This window comes from Haliotis cracherodii, unplaced genomic scaffold, assembly GCF_022045235.1.
Source record: "Haliotis cracherodii isolate W230 unplaced genomic scaffold, xgHalCrac1.p SCAF_8, whole genome shotgun sequence".
Lineage (NCBI taxonomy): Eukaryota > Metazoa > Mollusca > Gastropoda > Lepetellida > Haliotidae > Haliotis > Haliotis cracherodii.
This window is the reverse complement of record NW_027266341.1, coordinates 33,527,211-33,540,498: the sequence shown is the minus strand read 5'-3', so window position 1 is coordinate 33,540,498 and position 13,288 is coordinate 33,527,211. Positions and strand designations below refer to the sequence as shown.

Below are 13,288 nucleotides of genomic sequence, written 5' to 3'. Positions count from 1 at the left end.
TCGCTGACTTGGTTGATGCATGTCATCGTATCCCAATTGGGTGGACCGATCCTCATGATGTCAATCACTGGATTGTCTGGTCCAGACTTGATTATTTACAGACCGCGGTCTTATAGCTTGAATATTGCTGAGTGCGGCGTTAAACAACAAACAAACTAATTAATGGGATGTCTATATTTGAGATCCTATTGTGTCAAGGGAATTAGGTGCTAAATTATGAGATAAGAAATATAGAGATGGTGACATCACTTTGGAAACAAAAGTATTGTGGTGAATGGGTCGAAAATGTTCATCATAATAGAACAGAGATATAATGCACTGGACAGACGAGGATGGTTTGTGAGATGTACCCACTGACACTCCTGCATGACTCTTATGGGACAAGGATTTATTCCAGCACTTCACTTTGACTTATTGCTTGGATAGGGTTATTATACTGGACAAAATAAGGTAGGAGTCATGAATATTTGGGGGGATATTTTGTAGTGAAGACTGATATACAATTTCATAAATATATCCCCCAAATATTCATAATCCCTTACTTTCTCGGTTCAGTATGTAACAATCAGCTTTGAAGACAGTGTTTAACAGTCTCGCTAACAAGGTTATAAATTTCATAATGTTCTGGCAAAAGCTGAAATAGTATCCATTAACCTATAATTTTGTTATTCGCATCATTTGCTTGAAATTACTAATACTTCTGTAGTTATTAACTATGACAGTGTCTGAAACATTCAGTTAGTTATAGCTGTTAGTTAAGATGTGTGCTTGACATCAACTAGCCCGATGTATGCCTGGAGTTGAGACGAAGTTCCTGGATTGTCTCCCCTTCCCTACTATAGCAACACTCCTCCATAGGATCCAGCACTCAGTGTGACTGCACTCTCCTACCCAGAGTTCCATGCAAGCAACCTAGCTCCTCTGCCACACGGCAGCGAGGTGTTGACGATTCGTCTCATCTCTCCCTGTCCAATCAACATGTTTCATATGTTTTTCAACTGTTTCATTTTTGATGATTTTTCTAACTTTCATTGAGAAAATATCTGAAACATAAAAAAAAACTATTTTCATTTGCATATTTATTCTTTGATTGCACTGGTTGTACAGCTCCACTTGCTGTCATCGAAGCCCTATCCAGAACTTGTGATACAGTCACAGATGTATGGAGATATGTCGTCATACAATATATAAAGGCTTGTATTAGAACAGTCTCTCAGATTTTAGAATAAGTTCATTTGTTTACAAACAAGAGAAATGTCTGGTCACGTGATATGCAAATTAGCATGTGGAAGTTGTGTAATACCAAGTCATCGCTGCATTGAGGGGAGGTGGGGTAGCCTAGTGGTTAGCGTTTGCTTGTCACACCAAAGACTGGGTTCAACTCCCCACTTTCTGGTGTCCCCCCACCGTCATATTGGTAGAATATTGCTAAAAGATATGTAAAACGACACTCACTCACTCATCACTGCAGTAGCGTGTGTGTGACAGTGCTGTAGCTAGAACCCTGACTGCAGTTCTCATGACCATGGTTACGGAGTTGCCACTGTAGCAAGAAGTGGAATTATAGTTTATCATGATTCTGTAGCTGGAGAGCAATAAGTGAATGATAGGATCAGAGCAATTTGGCCCCTCTTGTACTATTAGGGGGCAGGGGTGGCCCAGTCGTCTAAGGCGCCACGATTTGCTGTGCAGAGTTGCGTCCCTTGGGCGCACCTGAAACCTATCATTGTGGGTTCGAATCCCAGTTCGCCCCGATTATGTTTCTAAGTTTGAAAGCACCATACCCGTGCTCGTTTCACCGAAGTGGTAAATGTCCTGCATCCCTTAGGGCACATTAAGCTGACACTGTATAACTGTAATACTGTTAAAAGTGGTGTTAAACCCAAGTCACTCACTCACTCACTCTTGTACTATTAGTGGTTCAATCGGGTCCTAGAGGGCGCTGTAAGTTGACTAAATACTTCTACATCTTCAGGGGCACAGTTGGTCCAGTCATCCCTTACATGTGCCAAAACCCTAATGGATGGTTGGAAATATATGTTTGCCTTTTTCTAGGTTTGTCAGCACCATAAGTGCGTTTGTAGGTTTCACCAAAGTGGTAAACGTCAAAAGGCCTGAAGCACTTGGGGCTTTCCTCCCAGCTGACACGCTGTGATATAACTGAATAACGCACTCATTGACTCTCTTATCACTATCCTAATGTCACATGAGGCCTGGACCAACTGGGTCATTACTGATAGAAATCAGATTCAAAGATAGTGACTGTTGTGTCAGAGGTGAGTTGAGGTCAAAGGGGGTTTAACGTCACGTTGAAGATAATTGAACACAGTATACTGAGTCCGTGCTGACCAGTCCTTGTTTTAGCCCCTTATTGCCCAGAGCCAGGCAGGATAACAAGTACCATCATTTAACATTTTTTGGTTTGACAAGGCCGGGGATTGAACCCCGGACCTTCCGCTCTCCAGGCAGACTCTCTACCACTAGACCACGGAGGCGGTCCTACAATGTTACAATACACTAAATATGGAAGCACTGACAACATTTATTTTATCTTAGAAATCTACCAGGTTCAGTAACAGTATTTTCCTGCACAGGATTATATTTTGTTTTAATGCAAAATGTGTTTGGTTTTCAAGGAATGGCTACATAAAAAAAAATGTTACATGGTAATGCAAAGGGAATAAATAAATTAACTCCGCAATATTCCAGCTATATGACGGCGGTCTGTAAATAATCAAGTTTCTAGGTTTGTCAGCACCATACCCGTGCTCGTTGGTTTCACCGAAGTGGTAAATGTCTGATACCTGCATCACTTTGGGCTTTCCTCCCACATTAAGCTGACACGCCGCGATATAACTGGAATAATGTTAAAAGCGACGTTAAACCCAACTCACTCACTCACTCACTCAAGTCTGGACCAGACAATCCAGTGATTGATATCATGAGCATTGATCCACGCAATTGGGATCAATGACATGCTTGTTGGAGGAGGAAAAGAAGAAGAAAATAATGAATTCCCCATATTTAGCACCATCGTCTGCTAGAAGTTTGGCTTTTTGTATTTTTTTCTAAGAAGACAAAGAGAGATGCTTCTTCAATGTTTGTGTGACAAAGACAAGGGACATAACTTTAGATTTCTTATGCAATGAATTTCACTATAATTGGTCAGCTGAAAGATTGGCAAAATATTAATGTCAAATTGAGCATCATAAGTTTTATAGATGATTTTTTTAAAACTCTAAGTAATCAAAAAATAATTTTGCATGCATGATGTGTCGGCGGACATAAAAAAAAGGTCTAAATTTGGATTATTTTTTTTTCCAATTTTGAAGAAAATAGGGCAGCAGATCCAACAAATAAAAACAATAATGAATTAAATAAACATGTTAGCAGAGTTATTGTCAATGTTTGTTAATGTACAGGCAAAGGACTGTTTTTACCTCTAAGTCAAATCTAGGACCTCACTGTTGAAGCCTGTGAGAGGACATCAGAGATGGGCTCTAATGCAGTGAAACCTCATTAGTGTGGACCTGGTTAATCCACGTACCCCACTCCCGGACACTTACTGCTGGGAATCTGTCTGATCCAGACTTGATTATTTACAACCGCCGTCATATAGCTGGAATATTGCTGAGTGCGGCGTTAAACATCTAACCAGCTATAGGTCTCGTCTCGACATTTTCTCAATGCCCATTGGAGAGAATTTATCATGAAAACACAATTAATTCATAATTCTGCACTAGCGTGTTTACTTAAAGAAAATATAAATTCTACTCATAGCCCAGATTGTACAAGTGTACAATTTACATAGCTATAAAACACAAACTGGGCCATGTTTTGATAAGCTCCATTTCTCACAAACATGGTCCCAGCTCTGCACGTTTACCATTTTCTGTTTGATGGATTGTTGAGCCCCATGTTCGGACAGTCAGTTCGGACGGTCAGTTCGAACGGTCATTTTGAACAGTCAGTTCGGACAGTCAGTTCGGACAGTCAGTTCGGACGGTCAGCCAGTTCGGATGGTCAGTTCGAACAGTCAGTTCGGATAGTCTGTTCGGACGGTCAGACACACAGTTTCAAGTCCATGTGAAATCATTGGAGCTATCCCTGTTTAATGCCATGTACAGATAGTCAGTTATGCAGGTATAAGCCTGTGTCAAATCATAAAGACACATTTCTAAACAGGGCTCAAAACGTATGGGCAGGGGCAGTTTTAGGGGCAGGTGCAGCATTAGAAACGAGAAATTTATGTTAAGAACCCAAACGTGAATCTATTTAAAATTTGGTTTCAATACACCATTATGTTTTTTCAAGAGAGCAGCCGATCCAGGATTATATGACTAGTTTTCGCTATGTTTTTCACTAATTTGTATATTTCGTAATGATTTCCCTGACGTATCATTTTAAACATCCCACATCAACAAGCTGTAAGGCTGCAATTTATGCAGCTTTCCCTGGGCTAATGATAAAATTACACCTTAGTTTCATATAGAACTTCTGAAGATATTAATCTGTAAACATGAATAAATGACTAAATATTCATAAGTGGAGCTGATACGAGGAAATGGGTCCTGTGTTTTGAGAACTAATATTTCATCATGGAAAGGATAAAAATGATGAAAATAGATATGTTTTTCGCCTACAAAGGGCATAGCACGTGTTTGTGAAGGCTTAGAGCACATGGTGTATATGTTGTAAAGAAATACAATGCACAGCTTGTATCTTCAAGACACGCTCTTGAACAAACTCAATATCAGTGCATTCTTATCTGATATATACTGAACAAGAAAGGTTTGGGGATCGTGAAGATTTTTGGTGATATTTTTTTCAAGAGAAGACTGAGCAGACAATTTCATAAAAATATTTATGATCCCTAACTCTTTTTGTTTAGTACATATGTAGGATACTCATTTGTATCCAGGGAACAAGACCCGCGAAGATCCGGGTTAGAATAGGTCTTCAGCAACCCATGCTTGCCGTAAAAGGCGACTATTCTTGTTGTAAGAGGCGACTAATGGGATTGGGTGGTCAGGTTCTCTGACTTGGTTGATGCATGTCATCGTATCCCAATTTTGTGGATCGAAGCTCATGATATCAATCATTGGTCCAGACTCGACTATTTACAGATTGCCGTCATGTAGCTGAAATATTGCCGAGTGCGGTGTTAGACAACAAACAAACAAATACAGGTAACAGTCTTATAAAATGGTAAACAAAATCCTCTTACAGAACGCCTCAGTTGCTGGTCTACAATGTGTGTGTCTAAACTAGGAAAAGCAGCTAAAATATGCTTCTCAACATTGATGGGATATTCTGAGTGTCGAAAAGGGGATCACTTCGAGTCCAAATAGCATCCTATTCGTACGCCCACATCCCCAAACATCCTGTCAGATTTATCCCCATCAGGACACAAAGAATATCCCTATCTAAAGTTTAGTAGTATATGTGATGTGAGTTTTTCAGATAAAAAATCAATTATGAATAGGGCTTATGTTATTTGTTATCACACACATATATATAATCTTGTTGCTATTTGAGTTTATAAGGTATGTTTTAAGTATTGTGTACTAACCCTTTCAGTGGTTGTATATTTGCTTTTGCTTTTTCTGTGAGTTTATTTTAATTATCGTCACTAATGACAGGGGTGTGGGTGAGTCTTGTGACCAGTGGATTGTTAACTTGTTGACTATTTCAGATGGATATGCCTTCTCACAGGAAGAGCATGGTGTTGTGCCTCAGGTAAGTTAAAGCAAACAGACTATATTGTGGATTGAAGCAGTCGCCTTTTTTTCACTTTTCAAGGATCCATTTACCCAAAGTTGAATTGAAAAAGGAGACTGTTGTTATCGTTTTGATTTTAAAGCGTAAAAGTCTAAGACCTGCATTGCTTCAGACTCTCCTCTCATATCAAGCTGAAACGATATGATGCAAACATACTGATCAAACATCTCACTCATTTGATTTCACTCAAACAGAATCTGTCCCTCAGAATCAATACCTCCCACCATCAAGAGCTGACAAATCTGCCTCCAGGGGTCACATCAGACCCTGAACAGATATCGCCCAATCAAACGAAGGATGCATGTCTTTTTTAGCCAATCAGCTGTCAGCTTTCAGTGATTGAAAGATGCCAAAGAAACGACAGTCTGTAAAATGTCACAACATAGTGTAGGATTTCTGGCATCATAAAGCACTCTATTATATACACTATGATTCAGATATATATATCACAAATATTCCAAACAATGACAACTTATAAGCATAGAATATAAGCATAAGTTGAAATTCTGTGATAGAGCTGAGATGGGTTTGGTTGTAATCAGTAATGACTGTTTCAGGCCGAATACATCCGGGCATACGACACCACGAAAGAGAAGCCGGAAGGATTGTAGTAGCCCAACAACAAGCAAAGGGAGACAACTCCTGTCCTCGGATCTCAGCATGACTATTATTGTGCCATTGTTCAGCATGGTCGCTACCTAGAACATCCTCATCAGCTCATCAGACAATCCACTACTCCACACTTTAAATTGGATTCTTACACTGAATTGCTTTGTTTTTGAGTTAGTAGCTCAGAATACTCTGAATATGTGTTCAGTGGTTAAATACATATAATTAACGTATTTACAACCATATAGAAAATCTCTATTCCACAAATTCTAGTATTATCCAGGGTAATTGCTTTGTTTTTCACATTGTCAGTCAATATAACTTTAATCGGAAAGCATCTTTTTGACATTAATTAGAATAGAAATAATCTTCCAAATTTACTATTTTCTTGTCAGTATTGAATTTTGCTCCTTCTTCCCCAAACTTTAAAGTGTCTTGTTTGTCTTTGACCTCTTACCCTTTTTGCCTATTGACCTTGACCCCTCCAAATATATGACCTTTAACCTTGACCCACCAGAGAAAGGAAACATAATGTATTTGCTGGCTTGCACTCCTAAAGGAAATTTCTAACTTTCTGAGATTTATTTTTTCAAAGATTATCTGTTATATGTATATAGTGTAGACTGAGAAATTGTACATTTACCTATGTTATAATCATGTCTGTGCATATTATCGTCAACTGTGGTTGTGTCGTCATTTTCAGTGTCCTGCGTTCAGTATTATTCTGTATAATGATGCATTATACTACATGTCTTACAAATGTTGACGGGTGGGGGAGAAGCCTGGTGGTGAAAATGTCCTCTTGGCACAACGCAACTAGGGTTTGAGTCCTCACAAGAGTGCAATGCCTACATCCATTCCTTTCATTTTGGTGGAATATTGCTAAACATTGTGTAAAACCTCTCTCACTCTCTCTTACGATATTGCTATTCCTAAAGCAGTCCCACGAAAGGGTTCTGAAAAGGCTTTTGTATTGCCTTATTGCAAACGATCACAACGTTTAGGAATCTTTTGACTGATCTTCAGGTCACTAGTGTTTATGAAGGTTCCTGAACTTCCTTATCACAATATCTTTTTTAGATTTTAGAAATATTTTTCACTGAACTTGATAGCACATTTATCCTTATAGATCACTTAATTACGAGGCATGCATCCAGCAGTAGCATATTGACATCCACTCATGACACCCACGATATGTCAACTTTTACCAAAGGTCAAGGTCACTGCCTGGATCAGTGTCACGCTACTTGAGGAAGCAGGATACCTGCCTTGCCACTGAATATCGGATGCACTTTCTACTTTCATTCGGGATGATACTAGCGATGATAGTGGGTGATGAGTCGGCATCTGTTATGTGCATTTGCTAAATAGCTGTCCGAGTTATCAATGCATGTGACTCTGTGATAAAAACATGATCAATATGATCAATCGCACTTCTAAAGAAGTTGCAATAAAGAAAAGTTTGTGATGATGGATCAGAAAAAGTGTTATGGTTAGAAAATATTTGAAATAAATGTCTGGCATGATATTAAAGTTAATGATGGTAGTCTTCACAAGCAGCAAGACTCTTCATGGAGTCGGACGTGTCATGGATCTCCCCACCCTGTGACTGTTTTCACTGCTGGAGTCGAAACTTGTGTGTGTGTGTGTGTGTATGTGATATGTGTGTTCTGGTGTTGTGATGTCAGGCCAGCTGAAAAATTGCTTGTTTCTCATTATCTTATGGGTGAGTCAGCGTTAGAAACTAACAGTTTTCGTCCACTAGTCCTTATAATGATAACATATAGCAAAACCCTTAAAAATGGCAATTTTCTACTAGTCCTTATGATACCTTTACCATTGGGTAGTTTGGCAAGGACTATAGGACTAGTGCTAATTTCTAACCCTGTGAGTCAGTTTGTTATTCTAATTTTATGATAAATCTGTGACTTTAGCCTGTAGTCAGAAGCCCAAGTCGAGTGAAGATTCTTGTAAGCTTAGCTTTTGACCACCAAAGAGTAAGATTTGCTGAAAAAGATGCGGATAGTTAAATTTGGTCCAGTAGAGATTTGGTCTAGTAAAGATTCTAGTAAGCTCAGCCTTTGATAGCGAAGGAGTAACGTGCTTAAAGAGATGACGGATAATTTGTTCTTAGAACATTTTGACGCAGACTGTATGATTATCAATATTATAATTGAAAGATACAGTTAATTGAAATATAAAATGTTTTGTAAGCTCACTGGACAGAGATATTTCAGCATTCATGGATCAAAACCTATTTTTATCTATAACAAAATTAATTGACATATACATTTAAAAAACATTCAGGCAAAAGATGATTTTCATTGGTTTTGAGAAACAAGAATTTTATTTGAATTGGCTTATTATAGATCTGTGTGTCCATAAGTAGTTCCTGTCTGCTCACATGGTGGTAGATCACGCGCTTCTATTGTGGACAGGGGCAATTGATGTGTATTCTCTGTTTGAAATTACCCCGTCTCTGGTGTCCACCATGAATTCTGTTTAATAGCATTGTCAATGTTAGCTCACTTTCAGTAGATTTGATTGGATGTTTGCTCACCACCATTTCTTAATTTGTTTTATTATTTATGATTTAGCTGTGACGGTGTGTATTTATCACATCTCACAGACGTTGATTTGCTCTAACAGGCTGTGATACACTACCAGGTTCATCCGCACACAGGGATGCTGCAATATGATTGGTCGAAAGTCCTTGTAGCGAGGTGCATCGTAGGATCTCCGAGGGGTTCGTCATATTGTTATTAGAGGGGTGTGTTCATTGATGTTTAAGAGGATAGTGGGGTAGCACAGTGGTTAAAGTGTTCACTTGTTGAATCCAGGGTTTGACTCCTATATGGGTACCATATCCCTGGCTCCCTGGCAGTCATAGAATAGAAATATTGCTTGAAATGACCCCAAACACTCAAAGATTATTTTATGGGTAATGTTATATAAGTTTGTTTTAAAAAACGTTCAGAAGGCACACATATATATATATATACTACACAAAGGAAGTTAAGGACCATCCTATTGTGGGCCTGACATGGTAGCTCAGACGTAATCAGGGGAGGGTCACCAAAGATAGGACTGTTTCTAGGGAAGGGTCTTTAAACACAATGCACATATTTAGGGAGGGTTATGAAAAACGGACATTTTATTATAAAATAAGTGTTTTCATTTTGTCATTTCAGGGAGGGTCAAGAAAAAAAAATGTACAAAGACATGGGGATGGTGGTCCCCAAATGACCAGGTGGTCCTTAACTTCTTTTAAGTGGTATATGTATTTGCATTGTGTAATAAGTATTGTTTGAGCTTAGGATGGGAGTTTGGTCTGCATTTGCCTGTCAAGTCAAAAATCAGGGTTTTGGTCCGTTGACAGTTTTTTTTTAAATTGAGAAATTGGTGTTATGGTAACATAGAATGTTTTAATCGTATGTCAGCATAGCTGTGTGTGCGAGATGGACCAGTTGTCAGGTTCACCATGTATAATCATATTTTTGTAGTTTTCTACTCTGTTTAATTCAGGAGTTGCTTAGCAAAGCAGACTTTTAAGTTTTCTTTTCTGCTCTGTGAAATGCAAAAGGGTCAATCTTTGTTTGAAAGACCAGTTTATATGAATTGTGATCTAGACATAGAACTAATAATGCATGTGCAGAATAATTACTGATAGCTTCTGCAGGGACTTTGAAATATGTAATCTTTTAACTTTGATGGTGCTCTTGGTATTGACTTTGTGACAGATATTTTACATGAATTGATAGATTGTTAAAGGACTGCATACATTTTTAAACTGGTGATGTTGGCTTGTGCTGTAGCAGCTGATAAGGCCACTGATTAACTGGTTAGTGTGTAATACATTAGGAATGCTAGAAAAATACATCTCAACTCTGGCAAAGGATATCAGGAAGTCAAATAAATGCATTGGGTTTTACATCTAGTAATGAAGGAAAAGTACAGAAATAACACAATTGCCATGAAGTGATTGTAAAAAGTAAAATAAATGTTCAAATGCAGTTGAAGTATCAGGAAAAGAAACTTGGGGAGCAGTTCAAACGTTTGAGGTCAAATTAATGGTGTAATTGTTGACATTCTGACATTCAGATTAAAACATCCCGCACATTTTAAGATTAAAGATATGATCAAAGCTGTTATTATTCTTGTCTTTATGAAAACCTTTAAGTCTAATAACAGTTAAACTGAAGGAATTAAGTTTTATATTCCACATGAAATGTTTGGACTGCCCCCTTTCGTGTGGTTCAGTGATATTCCATAATGCCTCTTAAAGAACCATGATGTAATATCATTGATCTGGCTAGGAAACAAAAAGTTAGGCACTTGATGAATAGGGGAAACGTCTCATCCTTGACCATGATTGGGAAGTGTATTCTAGAAACTTAAAGGGAAACAAGCTTTAATCAATTGTCACATACTGAAGAAATGTGTCGTCATATTCTTACAAGGTTTGGTCAAGTACAATTAACATGTCAGTGAGACATGTGATGACCTACTACTTGTTGCACATTGTTTCTTACAATTGTTTGCGATCTAGACCCACCTCCTTCAACTTTCTAATGTAACAATTTTGGCACAAGTCATTGGATGATTGTAACAACTAGATATTAATTAGCATTGTGTCAGATATGTTTTAGGCCAAAATTGAAATGCGTCCTGATTGACTGGTGGGAACGTACAGGGAAACAGGTGTAGTTTTGACTGACAGGAATTCAGTGGAAACTTCCTGATAGGGAGTCAGTTGATAAGGCCACTTTAGGCCTGGCGTTTTATATTTTTCGGATTACGGACCCACCGACTCTAATTTTTGAGAAAATTAAAAAATAATAATCAAATTTCCATTCCCCCCCCCCCCCCCCCCCCCAGCGTAGTCAGTTATTTTTATTTTTATTTTATTTGTTATCATCAGCTTTTAGTAGAAAACATATGAATTTATGAATGCCACAGGCATTCTGCATTAAAAAAAATGCACCTGTGTTATTTTTTTCCCCCCTCCTCCAACCCTGAAAAATCTGTAATCCTAAAAATATAAAAAGCCTGGCCTTATTCAAGCCTTGGATTTGAAGTTAAAACTATGTACAAGAAGAAACTTAACAAATGTTATATTTGGAATAACACTTTCTTAGTAAAGTATAGACTTTCGTACTAAAGAGATCTGACTAGACTAGTTCCCGTCAATACATTTAGTCTGTCTGTAAACCAAAGAAATTAATTTATCAGGGTCTCGTTCCATGAAGCCATCTTAGCACTAAGGCAAATGTAACTCCATAGTTCAACATAGACTTATGACAGCCCTGGGGCTTAGACCACTTTGTGCAACAAGTCCCTGGTCTTTTGTGAATAAGATATTATCCTTGAACATGTCCTTGAACATATCCTTGAACATTAGGGGTGTTAGCTATAATGTAGCAGGAATATGGATGTCCAGTATGCCAATCTATAGCAACTGTATGTTAGACAGAGTATGCACTATATTACTGTGTCCAGGTCAGCTCGTTGTGCAGGAAGTCAACCTGCAACAGAGTTCCTCCTAGATTTCAATTCTGTTTCCTGATTAGTCACAGCCTTCTGTCCCAGTGAAGTAAAGAATGACATGCATATTACAGACCTGTGTCATGGTAACACATGGTAACCACGTCATTATTTTAGTTTCATGCAACACTAGAAAGACCATATGTGTTTATATCATCTTTTCATAACTTGAAGCATTATTTAATTTGTTACTGATTAGATTTGCTGACGGCTTCCAGCTTGCGATATCCCAAAATATTCTGTTCCAGTTACGAACTGAATCCATACTTTCACTTGTGTTCCTAATTTCACACCTGTAACTAGTGATTCACGAAAATGTCTTTATGACAAATGGAATTTTCACACCTTCACCTGTAAAGGCAAGTTACCTGAAATGGCTTTTTACCCACTAAATGGTTAATTGATCAATGGCCAGTGGTAAATAACTCCTTACCCCTAATAATTAATTATGTCTGTTAAACATTTCAGTATGTATGGGTTTTATGAATAATGCTACTCAACTTTTGATAGGGATCATGATTTTAATTCAAGTGGAGACTGAACGTAACAGATTGATTAGAGACAATGTCATAGGAATAATATGTTGTGTTGCCACGGAACTGTCATATTTTCAGCTTTATTTGAAGTTTAAGTTCAACATGAGTAGATATTGCCATTTGTCCTTGGAGTTTAATAACAGTATAACATGTTTCATTATCCCTATCAAAGTTGAGTAGTATTAAAGAGTGTTTTAACTTTCCTTATGGATAATTGCCTATACGGCATTGGGCAAGTCCATTGGCTTAGCATTAGCTCACTAAGCTGGGGACGTGTGGTCCGTATGGTGATCCTGCAATATCATTACATGGAGCTAAGAGCACGCTAATCCATGTTCAGTAGTGAATTAAAAAGACTTATTTCATGTTATTGGTATCAATCTTATCTCACATTCAAGACTTGAAATGTTACTGCACATTTTCTTTTCATTGCATTTTGTCAACATAACTTTACCATAAAATGGAACATAAAATCACCCTTTTCTATGAATTTGCATCATAATGAATCACTAAACTAGAGGATCTTCTGAAATATGTGCCTCGACGATGAAGATGTACTCACAATCCAGCAGGTTATTGCAGGTTTAGTCACATTAAACTGTACAAACACCCTACTTGCAGTGAAACGCCATTCATATTTAATGGTCATTAACAAGTATTCTTAAGTACTGTTTATTAACCTTTTATCATTTGGTTTAACTGTATTCTATATATGAATTTTGTCTCTTGCAGTAGTTGCAAGGTTTTTATATTAGTGTGCTTTTGTTAAGTTATGCACCTTGTCACACAAATATTTATTTCAACTTCACATAAAATTG

The 13,288-nt window shown here is 37.8% G+C and overlaps 1 protein-coding gene across 7 annotated transcripts in view; it reads left to right on the top strand.

The window, feature by feature from the left end:
* LOC139450011 (phospholipid-transporting ATPase IA-like) overlaps nucleotides 1–11,247 on the top strand; it is a 125,103-nt gene extending 113,856 nt beyond the window's left edge. For all 7 annotated transcript variants that reach the window (XM_071231629.1, XM_071231626.1, XM_071231627.1 and 4 more), the window contains 2 exons: nucleotides 5,696–5,739; nucleotides 6,339–11,247. In XM_071231629.1, the coding sequence (XP_071087730.1) occupies nucleotides 5,696–5,739; nucleotides 6,339–6,392 (98 nt within the window). In that variant the 3' untranslated portion in view covers nucleotides 6,393–11,247. The remainder of the gene's footprint in view (nucleotides 1–5,695; nucleotides 5,740–6,338) is intronic.
* Nucleotides 11,248–13,288: the final 2,041 nt, after the last annotated feature.